This window comes from Akebia trifoliata, chromosome 11 (assembly GCF_017979445.1).
Source record: "Akebia trifoliata isolate Shusen 1 chromosome 11, ASM1797944v1, whole genome shotgun sequence".
NCBI lineage: Eukaryota > Viridiplantae > Streptophyta > Magnoliopsida > Ranunculales > Lardizabalaceae > Akebia > Akebia trifoliata.
Window position 1 is genome coordinate 48,471,023 of NC_141385.1, and position 22,028 is coordinate 48,493,050.

At 34.5% G+C, this 22,028-nt stretch overlaps 2 protein-coding genes and 1 pseudogene across 2 annotated transcripts; all 3 read right to left on the bottom strand.

Moving 5' to 3' along the window:
* Positions 1-9,940: 9,940 nt before the first annotated feature.
* LOC147392306 (enoyl-CoA delta isomerase 2, peroxisomal-like) lies at positions 9,941-10,999 on the bottom strand. The gene has a single exon (XM_086459955.1). The coding sequence runs from the start codon at positions 10,818-10,820 to the stop codon at positions 10,104-10,106; it is 717 nt and encodes a 238-aa protein (XP_086316081.1). The 5' UTR covers positions 10,821-10,999; the 3' UTR covers positions 9,941-10,103.
* Positions 11,000-13,793: 2,794 nt separating this feature from the next.
* On the bottom strand, positions 13,794-14,258 carry LOC147392307 (receptor-like protein kinase FERONIA pseudogene; annotated as a pseudogene).
* Positions 14,259-14,731: 473 nt separating this feature from the next.
* On the bottom strand, positions 14,732-20,426 carry LOC147392308 (disease resistance RPP13-like protein 4). Its single transcript, XM_086460033.1, has 2 exons — positions 19,662-20,426; positions 14,732-17,574 (listed from the first exon to the last, which is right to left on the bottom strand). The coding sequence occupies exons 1-2, from the start codon at positions 20,355-20,357 to the stop codon at positions 14,959-14,961; spliced, it is 3,312 nt and encodes a 1,103-aa protein (XP_086316159.1). The 5' UTR covers positions 20,358-20,426; the 3' UTR covers positions 14,732-14,958.
* Positions 20,427-22,028: the final 1,602 nt, after the last annotated feature.

The window sequence follows — 22,028 nt, forward strand, 5'->3', positions numbered from 1 at the left end:
ATCAAGGTAGTAGAGTGTTGAATTCTAAATTTTATGTGGTGGTTAATGCACAACTTGGCAGCCTTGGATCAAACTCAAACTCAAAAAAATATATTCCTATTTTTTAGGGAACAATTACTTGCAGGTCACTTAGAATCAATTGCACCTCAGCACTTAAAAAATTTCCCTTGCACTCGATTGGGATGATTGCATTTTAAAAAAATCGCACTCCTTTCTTAAAACGTAGAGAGAATACGTTGTTTTACTCAATGAGAGAGAGAGAGAGAGAGAGAGAGAGAGAGAGAAGGGAACCGAGCTGAGATGAGAATGGGGAGTAAGAGAGGGTTTGAGTTGAGAGAGAGAGAGAGAGTGAGTGTATGTTTGTGTGTGTGAGTTGAGGAGTAAGAGAGGATTGAGTTGGGGGGGGGGGGGAGTCTACTTGACCTTCTTTAACAACAAAGAGAGAGAGAAAGGGGGCTTGAGTTGAGAGTGAGAGACGAGGAACTAGAGAATGAGAGGAGATAGTGGTAAAAAGAGAAAATGAGATTGTATGGAGTACAATTTGTGGAGGTTTTAGAAAGGTAAAATAATATTTTGAAGTAGGGGTGCAATTGGTTGAAGATGGTCTGCAAGTAGGGGAATGGATCCTTTGTAACTCATTTTTCCAAAGCTCTTTATAGCTCTTGTTCTACCAACTAGGAAACATCACATTAAAAAAAAAAAAAAAAACCCCAATTTTCTTGTACTCATGGTTTAGATTAGATTTAAAAAATATAAAATAAAAACAAAAACTGAAGTCCTCAATTTAAACGATCAGAAGTAACTGTCTTGGTGATGTGGCACACATTCAACCGTTCATAGAAGCTATAGAGTTGCAAGTAAAATGGGCTACAGAGGATATGCTCCTTTGTAAGTAATACCTCCCATTTTTTAAATGACTTCAATTTTCTAAAAAAGTTCTTCCAAGGTTAATAAAAAAGATGAAGTGATGTGAAGTTTGGGAAGCGACATGTTGTTGTTACAATATAATATTTTATTAATTTTAACTAAACTACTTTCTAATGAGAAGTTAAAATCTTTTTCAATTTGAAATATTCCATTAGGAGTGCATATAATTTGGATTTGTGGCAAAATCAAAATCAAACAAAACATGATCGGTTCTACAAATTTGGAATCGAACCAATCTAATTACCCTATAGAACTGAACCAATCCAAATCAACCTTGGTTTGGATCAGTTCTCGGTTCTCATACTTATTATTTTCAATAGTAAAATTAAAATAATTAAAACTTAAAATTAAGCAAAATAAATATTAAACAAAACATCATGCACATTAAAATAAAAATCATGAAACAATAAATATAGTTTGAATGTTTTACCTCTTGTCTTTTAAGATTATAATATATATATATATATATATATATATATATTATAATAAACATAAAAATTGGTTCGGTTCTATTATATCCCTAATCCGGAACTGAACCAATCCAATCCAAAAGACGTAGGATTGGTTCGATTCTCAGATTTACCCGACCTAGTGTGCACTCCTATGCTCCATAATAATGATACTTAACGTAAAACATTGAATGCCTTAATGAATGAAAATGTGGGACAATGCCTTTACTTTTAAATATAATACATTAGATGAAAATATATTACATATCACCAAGTTCTTTGATTCTTGACTACCAAGGTATTAAATTTCGATTAATCTAAAATGAAAATATTTCATGAAAATATTTTGATTAGTGTGGAAATGAATACAATATTTAGAAATGACAGAAAGATTGAAGATATTGTCATTGACCCATAGAAAACGATAAAATAGGCATTAAACCAAATTTATTAAGTCATTAAAATATAATAAACTATCATATGGAGTGAGAAATTGAATATCAACAACATTTTTCTACACATACACACATGCATTGAGAGGCTCACAGAGGAAGAATGATAATGTTGCATTAACTACATGCAACTTAATATGTTAGGCATTGAGATTAAGTATCTCATTCATGCGTTATTATATTTATTTTATTTTTTGAATAAGTATGAATAAATTGTTAATGAATCCAATTAATTAAAACATGCATGATTGATTGTATGCATGTTTATATACAGGATGGAGCTAGTAAGGAGTTGGTGGGGGCAATTGCCCCCACAGAACTTTGAGACACCTCTATATTTTCAACTAATTACATGCCCCATTTTCCCTACTCCCTCACCTCTCTCCTCATTTGCCCCCACACCCTCACCTCCCTCCATTCAAGTTTGTCAACTATACAATTACTCATAGTTTGCCCCCACTATAAGAAAATCCTGACTCCAACCTTGCTTATATAAACGTACAATATACAATTAATCTTAATATAAAATAGATAACTAACTAATCATAATTTATTTATACTAATGGATGAATGTTATATGCAATTTTTTATTAGTAAATACTATGTGTAATTTACAAGGTCTTTCTAAAAGAAATTAAATGTTTTTTCAAAAAAGAATATTTCAATTTAAATTTACTATTCATCTAAATATTTCCATCGAAATATTGTATTTTTATACCTAAAATATGTTCATTTCAGTTGAAATTCAAAATTCATCGAAATATTTCACAAAATAAATAGTGATTTCCACCGAAATATATAGAAAAAGAAATTGCCAGTTAAATTTCATACCGGAACTTGTAGAAATGAAAATATTTCGGTATATTTAGTGAAACTATGTTGAAATTTAATACTATGTTGACTACTGAGGAGATCGGATTATAGTGCATAGGTGTTAACTTCGACCACGTAAGTTAGGAAATTCAAAAGGGACAATTATCAAAAAAATACAAAAAAAAAAAAAGTATTTATCAAAATAAATCTAATTTTTAAAATATTTCAAAAAAGATACAAAATCGGTCTTTCAAAAACCGGTTTTTCACTCTCCTCAAATTTTCTCAACACATTCTCTCTCCTCTAATATTTAAAAAAAAAATGAAAATTTTTTAAAACCGGTCTTTCAAAGACCGGTTTTTATCTCTCTTCATTCATTTCTCTCACCATTTCTCTCTCTTCTATTATTTTAAAAAAACAAACAAATTTTTTTTTTAAAGTTTCTCTCTCTTCATTCATTTCTCTCACTCTTTTCTCTCTCCTAAAAAAAAATGAATTTTTTTTAAAATTTTTTTTCTCTTTTCATTCATTTCTCTCACCCCTTTCTCTCTCCTATTATTTAAAAAAAAAAACGAATTTTTTTAAAAAAAATTTTCTCTCTTCATTCATTTCTCTCACCCCTTTCTCTCTCCTATTATTTTAAAAAAAAACGAATTTTTTTTTAAATTTTTTTCTCTCTCTTCATTCATTTCTCTCACACCTTTCTCTCTCCTATGTTATTTAAAAAAAATAATTTTTTTTTAAAGTAATTCTTTTGGAGAGAAGAGAAGGGTAAAAGAGGTAAGTAAAGAGAGAGAAAATTTTTTAAAAAAAAATTCATTTTTTTTTTTTTAAATAATAGGAGAGAGAAAGGGGTGAAAGAAATGAATGAAGAGAGAAAAAATTTTTAAAAAAAAATTCATTTTTTTTTAAGGAGAGAGAAAAGAGTGAGAGAAATAAATGAAGAGAGAGAAAAACTTTTTTTAAAAAAAATCGTTTGTTTTTTTAAAATAATAGAAGAGAGAGAAATGGTGAGAGAAATGAATGAAGAGAGATAAAAACCGGTCTTTGAAAGATCGGTTTTAAAAAAATTTCATTTTTTTTTAAAATATTAGAAGAGAGAGAATGTGTTGAGAAAATTTGAGGAGAGAGAAAAACCGGTCTTTGAAAGACCGGTTTTGTATCTTTTTTAAAATATTTTAAAAATTGGATTTGTTTTGATAAATACTTTTTTTTTGTATTTTTTTGATAATTATCCCAATTCAAAATAACCAAAACTAAAGCAAAAAAGCAAACTCAAAAGTACAAAGGAGCAAAAAGTGATATTAGAAGCCAATGAGTTTAGTTTAGGGACAATTATCAAAAAAATACCAAAAAAAAAATTATTTATCAAAATAAATTCAATTTTTAAAAATTTTCAAAAAAGATACAAAACCGGTCTTTTAAAGACCGATTTTTCTCTCTCCTCGATTTTTCTCAAGACTTTCTCTCTCCTTTAATATTAAAAAAATTTAAAAAAAAAACCGGTCTTTGAAAGACCGGTTTTTCTCTCTCTTCATTTATTTCTCTCATCCTTTCTCTCTCCTCTATCATTTAAAAAAAATGAATTTTTTTAAAAAAGGTTTTTCTCTCTCTTCATTCATTTCTCTCACCTATTATTAAAAAAAAAAAAACGAAATTTTTTTTAAATATATTTTTCTCTCTCTTCACTTATCTCTTTTACCCTTCTCTTCTCTTCTCTCCAAAAGAATTACTTTTTTTTTTTACTTTTTCATCTTCTTCTTCTTCATCTTCTTCTTCAACTAAGGTAAATCAAAAATTTGTTTTTATTATTTTATCTCAAGATCTTGATCTCAAGATAAATGAATGAGAGAAAGAGAAAAATATATTTAAAAACAATTTCGTTTTTTTTTTAAATAATAGGAGAGAGAAATGGGTGAGAGAAATGAATGAAGAGAGAGAAACCTTTTTAAAAAAAATTCGTTTTTTTTTTAAAATAATAGGAGAGAGAAAGGGGTGAGAAAAATGAATGAAGAGAGAGAAAAATCTTTTTAAAAAAAATTCATTTTTTTTTAAATAATAGGAGAGAGAAAGGGGTGAGAGAAATGAATGAAGAGAGAGAAAAACCTTTTTAAAAAAAAATTCGTTTTTTTTTTAAATAATAGGAGAGAGAAAGGAGTGAGAGAAATGAATGAAGAGAGAGAAAAATCTTTTTTAAAAAAATTCGTTTTTTTTTTAAATGATAGAGGAGAGAGAAAGGGTGAGAGAAATAAATGAAGAGAGAGAAAAACCGGTCTTTCAAAGACCGGTTTTTAAAATTTTTTTTTAAAAAAAAATATGAAAGACCGGTTTTTAAAATTTTTTTTTTTAAAATATGAAAGACCGGTTTTTAAAAATTTTTTTAAAAAAAAAAATATTAAAGGAGAGAGAAAGTCTTGAGGAAAATCGAGGAGAGAGAAAAATCGGTCTTTAAAAGACCGGTTTTGTATCTTTTTTAAAAAATTTTAAAAATTGGATTTATTTTGATAAATAATTTTTTTTTGGTATTTTTTTGATAATTGTCCCTTTAGTTTATTACTATAGACTATATAGAGGGTGACGATTGTAAGAGGTAACTCTTCTATCTAACTTGGATTGAAATATATCACCTAGAGATTCAAGTGAAGTCGGGTCAAGATCTGTGACTTATCAAGTCCAAAATTTGAGATCAAGCACAAGATGGGATGTCTCCTTGAGTACTTATACTCAAATTCAGGGGACTAGGTTAAACCATAAAACCCGAGATTTAATATGACATAGGCATCTCCTTACTCGGTCTGAGACTTGTGCGAATGTGAGCCCTTCAGAGCATCGACCTTGAAATTCGAGAGTCGGTCCACTCCTATCATTCTTGGGCTAGTCGTGTAACGTGTGCAATCATGGGACCATTCTTGGTGGGAAAATATTTTAAATGGGAAAAAGGGAAAAAACATAATTGATTCATTCATGAATAATTTTCGACCAATATTAGGAGAAAGGTAACTCGGGCATTAGAGAATTTTTTGTAGGTACACAATCAACGCTTGCAGAGCTTGAATCGAGGTAGAAAATCGATTACTTTTTGTTTTTCGAGGAAGATTGTGAAGTTTTGCATAAAAAAAATCAAGATATTAAAGATGATTGGGGTGTAAATTTAATGATATGTTGGTCAAAATTCTTGATCGAAAGCGGCCATTCGGGCCAACTTGTCAACAACACTTTCTTGACTAAGATAACCCGAGATGAATTTATATCTTGTTAATTAAATGTCCATAGTAGCCCTCGACAAAGTTTCTTAGATATTTGTTGGCTAGATGTGGAATTGCCTTAGCCAAGATTATTGAACTTAATTGATTAAATCTATGTTACCTGATTGTGGGTTCGTTTAGTTTGAATTTGGGTTTGTGATTCACCATTAGAGAATGGACCCTGTAGATAGAAATGAGGACATTGGAAGGTTTAAGTGATAAGTAAGGTTTATAAAAAATTGAAAATGACAGATTTTAGGAAGAAAAAATCAATTATTTTTATTAATATGTTGAACATGAAGTTATTTGGTCATTTTTCATTAGTCTATTAATAAGGACCAAGGTCAAAGAAGCATGTTATTAATTTGAAAGCTTAAGATGGATATCTCAAATATTATCAACATATGGAGAGGGTTAAAAAAAATTAAAGTAGTATAGACGCAGTTCGCTAAATTCGCCACATTTTACGAACTCACAGTGAACCGCACCTCGAACTGGTAACCGTTTCGTGGTTTGATTCTTTTCTGACAAATTGGGTAGCCGAGGATTAAACCCACATATCTTTAAGCAAAAGAGAGATGCTATTGGAACACCAACTTTTACTTACAAAACACCAATCCTTTTGCAGTAGTTTGGTGTGCTATAAGTAAGAATTGGTGTGTTAATAAAAGTTCCCTATAGAAAAATTCATGACATTTATTGGATTGGAGTTGGTACTTGGTGGAGTTGAAATTTTCAACCCCATAGGATGCCTGGGGAAACATTGGAACACCAACTTCTACTTACAAGGTACATCACCAATCTTTTAAAGTAATTTGGTGTGTTATAAATAAAATTTGGTGTATTAATAAAGCATAATGTTGAAGTGACCTCAAGATTGTACCTCATTTCGTACATAGTGAGGTGAAAGTGTGCAAGAATCATAAATGCTTTCACCAATATACGAATCAGAAAGCATCTATGGCTGTTACACATTTTCATGTCAGAAAGCATCTATGGCTGTTACACATTTTCATGTCAGGATGTACGATATGAGGTACAATTTTGAGGTCACTCCAAGATGACTCATTAATAAGAATTCAAAGTCATGACATTTATTGGAGTGGAGTTGAAAGAACGCTTAAGAAAACATTCTTCCTTCTCATTCTTAGCAATCTCTTGATTAATTCTTGAAAAATTCATGAATTTTTCATTTTTTTTCAATGAAAGTATTATTCTTCGGGTTATTGAATTATTTTAAATAATTCATGGATTTTAAGTTTTAAAAGAATAAAACTCATTTTTATAAAACTCGGTGGAAAAAAAAACGGTAGCATAAATTATTGTATGTTGCAATGTGTAAATTTATAAGTTGTGATGTATAACACAAGTCAACTTTGAAGCGACCATGCTTCAAAATTTTGGAGGAATCCACCTTTTTACGTGACAAATGACATTTTTTATCTTAAAAAAATAATAATGACATATCCCTCTACATTTATTTGAGATTACACTTTAATTTTTCAAATTGATAATTTGTCTCTTGACTTTAGTCTTCTTTTAAAAATCCATGGAATAATAATCTCAATGTTCTTATTATCACCACCATCACTATCATATGGCCGAATTTTTTATTTTCGAATTTTTGAAATAAAACGGACAATACACATATGAAGCATATGCCGCATATTTTTCATTTATTGAATTTTTGATTTTCGAATTTTGAAAATTATATGGATAATACATGTATGAAGCATATGCTACATATTTTTCATTTATAGAATTTTAGACTGAATTTTTGCAATCCAAAATCGAATAGAACTCAAAATTTTCATGAATCAAAATTTTGCCATATTTCGAATTGCTAACAAAGATCTCTCTTTTAAGACTAAACTCTAATAAAAAACTGAACTCCGCCTAAACGCATCCAACCCCTTTATTGGCTTTGATTTTACTTAGAGTTGATTGAGAGTTGCAAATCTCATCTCTTTTACCCCTCTTTTATAATTCCAACCATGGGCAGACATGGCCCCTAGTGGTTTCCATTTGAAAATGATTTACATTGCAAATGTTTTACGATGAAAAATTTACAATTCCTTGGTAACCACCAAGAAAATCTCTTGAGAGTTATTTATTTATTTTTACATTTGGTTAATAGTTGAAATGAAATTGTTTTTTGCAATGATTTCTTGTTAAAATAAAACTTGAGTTATCTCGAACCCGGACGAGTTTCTAAACCATGCATCAAACTCATTACCATAGACCACAGTCTCTTCTTATCCCATCTTTTCCCTATAAATAACAAAATATATATATATATCAGTCCATTCCAAAACTTCTAGTCCCATGTTTACAAGTTGAAAAATTGTGGACCGTCAATTTTTTGTAAATTATTTTTGATGGGATTAGAAGTTTTGGAATGGGCTGATTTTTGATAATGATGATCTCCTTATCGTAGAGATCATCCTCACCAAAAATCAGCCCATTCCAAAACTTCTAACTCATGTCTTGAAAAATGTTTTGCCAAAATATTTGTTGTTGAACATTTCCATATATATAGGGAGCCGTTCAGCAGCCCCATTATGGTGCCTTACATGATGCCACGCATTTTTCAAAACATGGGTTACAAGCTTTGGAATGCGCTGATTTTTTGTGAGAATGATCTCTATGATGAGGAGATCATCCTCACCAAAAATCAGTCTATTCCAAAACTTCTAACCCCGTCAAAAGTGATTTACAAAAATTGGATGATTCACGATTCTTCAACTTGTAAACTTGGGTTAGAAGTTTCAAAATGAGCTGATTTTTTGTGAGGATGATCTCTTCACCGTGGAGATCATCCTCACAAAAAATCAGCCTATTCCAAAACTTGTAACCCCATCAAAAGTAATTTACAAAAAATGCGTGACACCATAAGGAGCTGCTGAACCGCTCTATATATATATATGGCACAAATTGGCACCTGATTTTTTAAGGATTGAAAGACGATATTTTTCTTGACTAATGATTTTTGAACTCCACCTGATAGCATGGCTAAAAAACTCATTGAAGTGTCATGGACAAAGAATCGTGAATTCTTTCACTTGGGATACACAACTATACCCTCAAAATACACAATTACAGATGGTAGATCGGTTACCTATTCCGAATTGCTAACAAGGATTCCTCTTTAAGCCCAAACTCTAATAAATAACTGAACTCCGCCTAAACGCATCAGACCTCTTTATTGGCTTTGATTTTACTTAGAATTAATTGAGAATTGCAAATACTCTCTTTTACCCTTCTTTTATATTTCCTACTTAGGGCAGAGATGGCCACCAATCGTTTCCATTTGCAAATGATTCACACTACAAATGTTTTGTGATGATAAATTTACAATTCCTGGGTATCGATCCACAAAATCTCTTGCCATTTATTTATTTAATTTTACATTTGATGAATAGTTAAAATGAAAAAAAAAAAAAAATTTGCAATGATTTTTTTTTGTTAAAATAAAACTTGAAAATAATTTTCACTTATTCAATCTCATCAAAGATTATTTCAATTACAAAAATACAACAGTACTCGCTACATTGACGTACATATGAATTTTAAAAAAAAAAATTCCTTTCAAACGTACCATAACCAGCATATACATTGGAATTATATAAAAAAAAAAACTTGTAACAATAACATGTACATGAGTTCTGGTACAAGTAATAACTAAATTCATGTACATGTTTTTTTTTTTTGTAACCGAGGGAGTATCCCATCAACACTCTCAAGTAAGCGTGACAGACTAATCTCCCTTGGGGGCTCCGCATGACCAACCCCATACGAATTTTAAGGGGACGAACCAAAACCCATTTAAGTGCCACACAAGGTGGTGGGAAGGGGATTCGAAGACAAGACCTGGGGAGCACACCCAGTCTTAACATGTAAATTCATGTACATGTTATTATAACAAGTACTCAAAGTATTTAATCCATCTTAATCCTTCAAGAGAGATTATATTGCCACACCAAAGTTTTGCTCAGGACAACTCAATTCATGTGAAATAACCAAAGAATTAGGGGTGCTCTTAGAAAAATTGGCGTGACAATGGAATCTCTCTCAAGTAATTAATAGGGCAGAACGGAAAATATTTACAATGTTAAAGGTAAAATAAATAAAACCCTAGAAAAGATTTTCAGCTCTTAATTATTTTATTTATTATAAATATAAATATAAAAGAAATACATTTTTTATTTTTCCAATTCTCAAAGGCGAGCCGCCACTACCTCCTTCACGACCAAACCAAGCGCGTTACAAGCTTCTGCAAACGAAGCCTTTCTTATCTCCGCATACACCTCACCATTCCACTTCCTAGAGGCCAATTTCTCCCCCAGGCGCACCGCAGCTTCAACCGTCTCTCCTGGACTATCGTGCGCCGAGTCGATAATTCCCATCTCCACCGCCTCCTCCGCCTTCACCTTCGCGCCTCGAAGCACCACTTTGCGCCGAGCCATCGGCAAGGAGATCTTCGATCTCATAACTGCCATGAAATAATCGGGAAAAGTGAGTCCGATATCGATCTCGCTCATGTAGAGGACTCCTTTGTCCTTTCTCATGAGGATGTAATCGTGGCTCAGCGCGAGCATGAATCCAGCGGCGGCGGCGTGGCCTGTTACGGCGGCTACAGTTGGTAGTGGGAGAGACAACAGATCGGCCACGATCGACTTGAAGCTTACGACCAATTGGTGGAGCCGATCGCGGAAGTTGGCAGATCCAGTAGCTTGGGCCCAGGCGAGATCCAATCCGTTGGAAAAGAACCTACCCTCGGCCGTCGTAATCAGAACAGAACCGGGTTTAGCATCTGCTCGAACTTGGCTGAGATTGGACCGGATCTTGTCGATGAGGGTTTGGCCGAACCGGTGTTCGTCCTCACCAGTTAGGGTTAGGAAGAAAATATTACCGCGTTTCTCTAACGTGCACATTGCGTCAATTAACCAGATCTGAAGGCTTTGGTTTCTGCGCCATTTGTGCTATATGTTGTTATTTATAGAGAAAAGAAGGGATAAGGAGAGACTATCGTCCATGGTGATGAGTTTGACGCATGGTTTAGAAACTCGTCCGGGTTCGAGATAACTCGAGAGAGTCATCTCAGGCTCTAAACAGGCTGGGTGAGTTAGTCAATGTGAATAACAATTAGTATTGTGTCGAGAGGGGTTGAAATTTTCTTGACTTTTGACCAGAATACCTTTTATTATATTAAGTTTAAATATCAAGGTGGGAGCATTTGTGAGATCCAAATTTTGGTGTTAGAGCACTTCTCCTCTGCCTTTTTTTTTTTTACCTAATCGAGTGTCCGGGCCAATTTGCACACACCACGACTAATCTCGGGGAGGACTACCACAGCAACCCACCACCATGGTCCCCCAGTTAAATCATGAGAAAACTCAAAAGAGGAATCGAACTTGTGACGTGCGCCTAACCCACACTTCACGTGCTCGCCCTTACCACTTAGGCAACCCATGGGTGGGTCCTCTGCCTTCTTTATAATGCTAAAGAACATATTGTTAAAATTTTAATATAAGTAATTAAATTTTAGTTATTTAAATATCTGTTACCAATAAAAATAAGACTCTATATATAAAAATAAGACTCTATATATGATTATCTATTGATACAAATTATCATAAGAAGGAACAATAATTAGTATTAGTAAATATAAAATGTAATAAAATATTTTAAATAGTTTTACACATCTGTAATAAAAGGGGAAAGTATCACAGTAGAGTACAGAAATTGATTAATTTCTAAATTGGTGCATTATTCAAATTATTTTTGAAAATAGTATTTCACCTTTTCTGAAAATAAGTATTTAAAAAAAAAAACAGAAAAAAATTTAATGAACCATGTTGTTTTAAATTTTCATATAAAAAATACCCTTTTTTCCATACCCAAAATATAATTTCATAAAAAGTCAATAAAATAAAATGATGTTTTATTTTTTCCAAGTTTTACAAAAAAAAAAAAATTATTTGTTTGATTTGAGAAATTTACAAATAATAGTTCATAAAAAAGTTAATATGTCTTAAAATTTTCATGCGTGTCGATATAAGAAAAAAAAAATTAGGTTTGAAAATAATGCTTGGTGAAAGTTCAACATCCATCTCTGTGATTTAATTATGTCTCCCAACGAACTTAGCTAATTCGTGCCTAATACCCATATTTATTCCATTTATATATACTTAAAATATAATTTAAAGGGTGAATTACTATTTCGTGAGCTGAAAATGAGTTATTTACAATTCCAGCTCACTGTTCATTTTATTTACCACAAAGTGAACAATCACGTTTTCGTTAAAAAAAGATTCAGAACGAATTGACTATTTCGCAGGTTTAACTCCAAATTAGTTATAGTTCATGTTTTTGTAAGTAAAATGAACGGTGAACTGGAGTCGTAATTTCGTCAAGAGTTGATCACTTTTTTTGTAAATATATCTTATTTAAATTCTCCCAAAATAATTCAAATCAAAGGAAGCAATAGAAGAATAATGTACCTAAGAGTTCAGAGTTTGGAAAAGGTGGATGGAAGTAGACAAGAAAAATAATAGATGACCCAAATATTGAAAGAAAACTCTCCCTAAACAAGCTCATTGAAGATTCAAAAGAAAGAAAATAAGTGGGATTAAGTTCATATTACATAGTTTTCTTAACCTTCTTAAACGAATAACACATGTGGATTCATCCGATGGTGATTAGGGACGACACGGTACATTCCAAATCACAATGAGAAGGTGAATTAGTGTACATATTTACCTTAACAAATGGATAACACATCTCCGCGACAATTGCACGAAAATCACATAGAATTTGAATGTGCCAATTAGCTTAGTTGATAAAGTCAATGGTGAATTGTCATTTCGTGAGCTGAAAATAAGTTATTTATGATTCCAACTAACTATTCATTTTATTACAAAAACGTGAATGATCACGTTTTCGTTAAAAAAAAAAAAATCAGAACGGTAACAAATTCAACAGTTTTAGTGACGATTTCATAGGTTTAAAGTGACTATTTCCAAATAATCACTTTAAAAACCTCCAAATTCGTTATAGTTCACGTTTTGGTAATTAAAATGAACAGTGAATCAAAATCATAAATTCGTCGAAAGTTCATCACTTTTTCATAAGTATCCCTAAATTCAATCGTTGTCATAGACCTATTAATCTTATTAAAAACAGGCTTACTATAGGTGAGAAAAAACTCAGATCCTAGACCATTTGATCACCCAATCTCTACTCATCACATTTTATGGGGAAAATAAAATTAAACAATCAATGAGAAGTTGTTCTGGATTACCAGATAAAGCATGTTGGAAAGAATAGTTTTCCATAAACTTGTAAATTAGAAAGAGTTGGTCATCCTCTGTGTACACAAGTCCCAGAAGTTGGGCAATATTTTTATTGTTTCAACAAAGTAAGGGAAGTTATTTCACAAACATATTCTTGGGTTCCTTGAATTCACACTTTAGACTTCAGTTAAAAATCGATGTCTAAACTCTCCGACTTTATACATTTCCTTGATAGACATTCAGTTTTTTAACCAATGTCTAAAAATATACACATCACTTAAAAATCGATGTCTAAAGTCTTTTTTGTACTAGAGTAAACTGTCAAGGAGAGATAATACAATGAGTGTCCGATGTGGGACTAAACTCAACATGTCCCGGCACGTGTGGGCCGAACGGGCCAAAGCACGTGGAGATATGAACTGGGTGACCTGATACCATGATAAATTTGGGGGTCCCAACTTAAAACCAATTGCCAATGAATGGAAAGGCCCAGGAGTTTATAAGGAGAGAGACAAGGCAATGAGTGTCCGACGTGGGAGTAAGCTCAACATGAGGTTCCACAGCACATCGCCCATAGCTGGTTGGTCAATCTCCCTATAGGCCACACTCTTTTCAGTGGTCTCTACAAACTTCTTGAAGCACTCCGGAGCAACCTTTCCCTTCAGTGATTATCTGATCGAGTGCGCCTTCCCTTTGGCGATGTAAGGCCCACTCTGCCAAGCTCATTTGTTCCTTCGAAAATGTTGGATTTAACACGTGCCATGCACAGAGGACCTCAAACAATACAACATCAAATGAACAAACATCAGATTTCTTGGTCACTTGTTGCCTTCTGAAGTCCTCCGGATCCAAATATCCAAAACTACCCTCCACAGCAGTGGTGATATGTGTGTGATCCAATGAGGGGGCCATCTTAGCCAACCCAAAATCAGAAATCTTCGCCACCTTACCAAAACCCCCAACCCCAAGGAGTAGAGCCTCGTCGAAGTCATTGGCAGTAGTCTTGATCTCTGCAAATGAGAAGTGACGGCAAAGGTACAAAAGTAGCGACGAAGCATAACTTCCTATAGTACTCATCTTAGTAGACCTCGCCGAACGTGGATTTCTAAAAAAGAAAAAGTTGAAGCAATTCATGTGGCCCATCACTGGAATTGGAATCCTTCACCTGCCTAGGGCCATGGAGCTCTGTTTCAAGGTAGATATGTTAAATAAGCAAAGATTATCAGTAAGTTCTTAGTGATAAAATCTATTGGCAAGAGTTGTGCTGGAGTAACATTGAAATGTATATCGATTCTCACATTGTTGATGTGGAGGTGCACACATAACCATAGATGCTTTTCACTCATATCTCGATGAAAAGCATCTATGGTTTCATACATACATCCAAGTCAGCTATGTACGTTTTAATACTTCAGCATTTTCCTAACAAGAAACCTTGAGTCAGAATCGATTGATCGATCTTCTTACTTTCCATAGCGATCAACTTCAAGACTTCTAAGAAAGCCCTGACCTCCCTCATATTATTTGCACACCCAATAAAAATGCCAACATTTAACATGAAAATATATAGTTTTTACATGTCTTTCAACATAATAGCCCTCCCTAATATACACATACAAAGCAACACCACAAACACATCATACTTACTATTCTCAATATAAAACAAACACAGCAAACTAGTTAATACAATCTCACAGATTTAATAACCAAACATTTCACACATTTCTTCTTATATGCTGCTGCAGCTAAACCTGCCATGTAAATCTGTCTTGATTGATCACAACCTCTCCAATATTGTCTCCTCTTCGCTCTCTTCCATGTCTTTCTTGTTCCAGACCCCATGATAATTAACTTCACAAGGGAATGACTTCAACATGTGACAATGGCTAACCTCCACATACCTTAATAATGGCATTATGCTCTTCACAGTCCCCCATTCCATCATCAATCTGGGCAAGTACTTCAAACATAGACCCTCTATTTTCCAAGATTTATCCTCTGTATCACGGAAGTTGGAGCTCAAGCACTCAAGTTCACCATTCTCAATACAAAGATATAGTAACTCAGGAAGTGAAGAAGGATTGATCCATTTTGGGGTAGCATCTCCATGGTAGTGCCGAAGATAAAGCTCTTGAAGACGTGGTGGTGGTGGGGACAGCTTATCCAACTTTTGTAAAATCTGTTGTTTCTCACATTCATAGGTGTCAATGGATAAAACCTTTAGTTGTGTGAGCAGAGATAGAACCATCAATTCATCATCCACAATTTCTTCCTTACCAGTTATGTTTATTCGTAATACTCTGAGTTGGGTCAGACCTTTGAGCTCGCCAAGGCGACAACCATCTGTACGGGAACTTGCGAGCTTCAATCCAGATAATTCTTGAAGGTTGGTGAGCTTCCCTAATCCATAGGGCAGGCTTTGAAGGAAAGAACAATTCCATATATCCAATACAGTCAGCTTATGTAAAGTTGTAATACATGGGGGAAGCTTTTCTAGATTTCTGCATCCATTCAGAACTAAATGCTGGAGGTTTCGAAGCTTTATGATCGAATTTGGAAGTTCTTTGAGGTCAGCGATGCCCTGTAGGTTAAGATGTGCTAGGCGGTTTTGTGATATGATCCAATCCAATAGATCCTCAATAGAAACACCATTGAGCTCATTGAATGAAAGATCCAACACTCTTAGGGAGCTGACCGTCGCTAATCCAGTATTCCGACGAAAATGAAACGGACAACTTGTCATCACTAGCAATGCCCGTAGCTTCGAATTGTTCTTCAGAGGCTTGTCATTTATTTGATCACTTGTAAAACCCAAATGCCGGGAAAGTATGTCAGGTTTTGGCTTGCTATTTATGTCGAAGATGCAAAATGCCTGTTCTGCTGCATTTGAAATGATCAAATCCCGCACCATGTCATGCATTTTGCAAGTGTAGACTCTCCCATCGTAACCCCTACATTTCACAGCTTCAACGAGGCATCTGCTGATCAATTCTGATAGGCATCCCACTGCCAATTCTAATGCAGTTTTGTTTCCCTTTTCACGGACAAAACCCTCTCCAGCCCACCAATAGACCAACTGCTCAACATTGATCTCACAATCTTCAGGATAAACAGAGAAACATAGTATACAGTGCTTAAGATGATCTGGGAGCTCGTCATAGCTCAGTCGGAGAAAAGCAGTTATGTCTTTATCCGACGCTTTATCACGAAAATCATAATTAATCCTTTCCCACTCGCTGAGGGACAAGGTTTTGGTTGATAACAATCCTCCTATTATCTTGATTGCTAGGGGAAGGCCCCAACATTTCTTCACAATTTCCTTCCCCACATCTTCAAAGTGAACGTTCATACCCGTGTCTTTGCTAGCCGAAAATGCAACCTTGCAGAATAATGACCAACTATCTTTTTCATTAAGAAGTTTGGGTCGGTGAATCCGTCTTTCTACAACTCCCATACATCTCGCAATTTCTTCATTTCTAGTTGTAATTATGATGCTACTGTTGCATCCATCCCCGTTAGGAAGTCCCGAGCATACCTGATCCCACCAACCATCAACTCTCCATACATCATCAAATACGATGAGATAATTCTTGTTTTTTAGAGATTGCAAAATTTCATGAAGGAGCCCACCCCGATCGGTTCTACTTTCATCGGCTCCTAATTGATTCAAAATGCTCTTCATGATCTCATTCATATCAAATACTAGAGACAAATACACCCAAATCCTTTTCTCAAATCGATCGACCACATGTCTATCATTGAAGATTTTCTGGGCAATAGTTGTTTTCCCCAAACCTCCCATCCCCACAATCCCTACTCGATTTTGTTCCCCATTAATAGAGAGAATCCACCCTAATAACTTGTCTGTAGCGTCTTCCAATCCGATTACTATGGAATTGCCAAAAGCTGGTGAGGTCCATCTTATACTAATACTACATTCTTCGTCGCTCTTCTGAGTCATCGGAACCATGATTGGACGAAGGTACATGCCTAATTCGTTCACCAACTGATCTATTTTCTTGTTAATTTTCTTAATTTCCCTTACCTTTCGATAGCGGAAGGCTAACTCATGGAGAGATATCCTGCAATGCAAGAATGCCACCTCTTTGAGGTAAACAGCTCGAATTTGGCAATCTAATAGAATGTCATCAGCATCATAAACCAATTCCCTCAGGTAATCCAAGGTTCTCTTAACAGTGCTGTAATTAGGGTAATTTCTTTGAAGCTTGTTCGCGTCATATAGAAAGGACTTCATTATTGTAAGCTTACTCTTCATTTTATCCAATTCACTTGATAATCTAAATATGAAGTTATTCTCCTCGTACACTTGTTGCAGAAGCATTTCAAGTAGTGCGCTTGTGATTGGCTCTACCATTGTCTCTCTCTCCTTCTCCTTCTCGTTTGCCAGTACATAAAAGAATAAACATTCAACCATTAGATCATGAAACACATGCACTTCTTCCATTGTAAATATAAAAGCAGAGCATTAGAATTTAGAATTAAGATTCATGTACTCCTTTATTTCATATTTTAAATCATATATTATTTAGCAAAAACATAAAATATGGGCTGTTAATTACAAGTAATATTAATGACCGCGTTAATTTACATGATTTTATTTAGCAAAAAAGAAAATTGATCTAATAAATAACGAACTGAAAAGAGTTAGTGTGTGTTTGGTAACATTTCTGAAGTCTGAATGGAGGTGGTCCACCTTTAAAATTCAGACTTTAGAAGCTTTATTTCCATTTCGTTTTGGTTCAGATTTCAGATTCCATAGCCAAAATTCAAAAGTTTTGAATCAATGACGGAGAGATGCTGGACAAAACTTCTGAAATCTGAATTTTTTTTTATTCTATTTTTAAATGTTGGTTGATTTACAACATTCTATTTTTATATGCTCTTTACTTGTAAATATCATAGTATAGAGATCTTAGAGATTCTTTATTGTTCTATATTTCCTTCTTTGTAATCTCTACATCTATAAATTTAATGGTAAGAAATATTTCTCAGTTAAAAAAGATCCAAAATCGTGTGCACCTTTACATGGTATCAGAGTAGGTCATCATTGATCTCTCTTAGCCTCTTTCATTCTTAGGCCTTTTCTTTGCTTCTTCAATGGCCAAAAACCATAAAGATATTAGAAGTTCGTTTAAGATTAACGAACCACATGGATCGAATAATGATCCCATTTATGTTCATCCCGCAGATAGTCTAACCATTGCACTCGTCACACCTCCTCTAATTAGTGATAATTATGGTACTTGGCTTTGTGCCATCATCATGACCTTACGTGCCAAAAATAAACCAAACTTCATGGATGGTACCAAACACATGAAAAATGTCATTTTCCATAAAAATTGATTTTTCACCCTATTTTCCATATGCAATCAAACATACCATTTGTAAATATTAGGGTGGTAATAGAAACTCTCTCAAGTAACATGGGAAAAGGGTAAATACTACATAGCGGCAACTTTTGGTCAGAACTTCACAATTCATGTGAAATCACTGAAGAATTAACCCATATCTTGGGGTGCTCTAAGTAAAAATTAGCATGGCATTAGAAACTCTCTCAAATAATACGGGAAAAGGGAAAATGGTGACAACTTTTGTTCAAAACTTCTCAAGTCATCTGAAATCATTAAAGAATTAACACATATCCTAGGGTGCTCATAGTCAAAAATGACGTGGCAATAAAAATTCACTCAAATAATAAAACATAACAGTAAATATTATCAAATTTGAAAGTAAAGATAAAAAGCTAGAAAAGATTTTCAAATAGAGTAGGCATCTAGAATTATGTCCCGTTCTTAACCAAGGTCAGGTGGCACCCCATTTTATGCCACGTGGAATTTTTGGTGACCCAATAATCATATAGATATATGGTCCATCCCTTGGTGAACCCACGTACAAAAAATCATAGTGTTTGACAACTTGTATCCAATAGATTTAAGCTCTTGCAAAAAAGTTTAAATCCAACGATAAGAAATCATTCTTAAGACAACACTAGTATCAATGGATGTACATCACCAATCAAATTGATTTTTGGTGTGTATATTCACCAAGAGATGGACCACATGTCCATACAGTTGATAGGTCACCCAAAATGCCACATGACATAAAAATGGGGTGCCACCTCGATAATGATTTTCTGACTCCCCCCTCACACACGCCCCCATATGTGACACTTGCTAGAATCATAGATTCTTTTCCTCCGATACACACCTGCACATATTTATGGAGATGTACAGCCTAAGGGGTTCTAACCCATGCCACGTCAGGTGGTGTATGTGAAAGGAGGCGTGAGAAAATCAGGATTCTCAAGTCCTACGTTCAAACCCCTTGAACCCGTTCTTATACTAAATGTAAATTATTAACCACTAATCTCACCAAGCAAAATAATAATAATAATAATAATAATAAATAAGAAATACATTTATTTTTAGTTTCTAACTGTCAAAGGCGATCGGCCACTACCTCCATCACGACCAAACCAAGCACGTTACACGCTTCTGGAAACGAAGCCTTCCTTATCCCCGCAAACACCTCACCATTCCACTTCTTAGAGGCCAACTTCTCCCCCAGGCACACTGCAGCTTCAACCGTCTTTCCTGGACTATCGTGCACCGAGTCGATGATCCCCATCTCCACTGCCTCCTCCGCCTTAACCTCTGTGGCGCGAAGTTCCAGTTTGCGCTGAGCATTCGGTGAGGAGATCTTCGATTTCATAACTGCCATGAAATAATCGGGAATAGTGAGCCGGTTATCGATCTCGCTCATGTAGAGAAGTCCCTTGTCCTTGCTCATGAGGACGTAATCATGGCTCAGCGCGAAAGTGAATCCAGCGGCGGCGGCGTGGCCTGTTACGGCGGCTACAGTTGGTAGTGGGAGAGAGAACAGATCGTCCACGATCGGCTTGAAGCTTAAGACCAAGTGGTGGAGCCGACCGCGGAGTTGGTCGGATACATAACCTTGGGGCCAGGTGAGATCCAATCCGTTGGAGAAGAACTCACCCTCAGCGGTTGTGATCAGAACCGAACCGGGTTCAGCATATGCTCGAACTTCTCTCAGATTGGACTGAATTTCTTTGATGAGGGTTGAGCTGAACCGGTGTTCGTCGTAGCCAGTTAGGGTTAGGAAGAAGATGTTACCGCGTATCGTTAACGTGCACATGGCGTCGATCTGATCTGAATGCTTCGGTCTCTGCACTAGTGTTTTTTATCCAATATCTTTATCTTTATCTTTATCTTTATCTTTATCCTCCACTTTAAAAAGAGGATTTAAATCATGTTTCCAACCATTGTGGTTTTTTTTTTTTTTTTTTTGTTGGTATGCATGTCACGCCATTTTCATCTTTACACGATTCCAATTCCACGGCTCTACTGTCTACTTCCACACTTTCTATATGAATAATGAATTTTTAAGTAGAAAGCCTTCACTCAGCCAATACTCTGCTGAAGTGGCATGGATACGATATCATACATCTTTTTCCTCGCAGTACACAACTATGAATTCTCGTAAAGGATGCATAAATGTGTATCCCAAGGAAAAAAAAACCTCCCTATACATGCCACGTCAGCCGATTGAAGTGGACTCTTTCTATTTTGCGGTATGTCACGATTATTTTCATATTTAAAATGACTCCTATTCCTTGGATCTACATCACAATAAAATTGAGCCCGACTAACTTACTAGCTTAGTCCTTATCAAAATACATGATCCAATGCAACATGTTGCAGACAATAAAATTCTATCAACTTTAAATAATAAAAAAAAGGGAAAAAAAACAAATAACTTCCATCAAAAATTTTAATTTAAAACTTAAGAGTTTCATGAAAGTTCAATAGTCGCCCATTTGTCAAAACCTTAGATCAAGTTCAAAAGAAATTATTATTATTATTTTTTTTCTATGAAATTTAGAGGGTTGTGTTGGACTGTTATAATCCATTTAGACAACAACCTGTATTAGTAAGATTTAAATCTTATTGAGTTTGCAAGGGAAGTGGGTTTTTTTTTTTTTTTTAATTTTATTTAAATAATTGCTCAGATAGATTTAAATAATGATTTCCTGAGGCTCACTTCGACATACGCCTCTATACGCCCTTAATGTGGTAGGTGTAAGAATCATAGATTTTTCCTTGGGATGCACAATTGTACATATTTACAAAGATGTGTAATTGTGTGTCCCGAGGAAATCTATGTTTCTAGCCCATGCTTGGACAATATTAGAAAGAGTTGGTCATCCTCCCTGCACCAGTCCTAGAAGTTGGACAATATTTTTCATGTTTCAACAAAGTAAGGGAAGTTATTTCACAAACAAATTCATGGGTTCCTTAATTTGGCTTATCTGATAGCTTCTTCACTGCCATTACACATTTACACTTCCATCTTTTTCAATTCAATCTGCATTCATCTGAAACTATACTTTTGGTTTATATATCAAACAAACAAAAGTAGATAAAAAGAATGCCTTTTCAATAAATTGATGTGCAAAAATATAGACATCACTCAAAAATTGAATCGATGTAAGGCAATGAGTGTCCGATATGAGACAAAATTCAATATGCCTCACACATGTGAGTTGGACTAGGTCAAAGCACGTGGAGATATGAATTGGATGACTTGGAAGAGAGAAAGGCCCTCTCCGGGACCATGATAAATTTGGGGGGTCCAACTCAAAATCAATTGACAATGAGTGAAAAGGCCAGGGGGCTTATTAAGAGAGAGACAAGGCAGTGAATGTCCGACTTGGGACTAAACTCAACACGAGGTTCCATAACATGTCACCCATTGCCGGTTGGCCAATCCCTCTATAGGCCCCACACTTTTCAGCAGTCTCTAGAA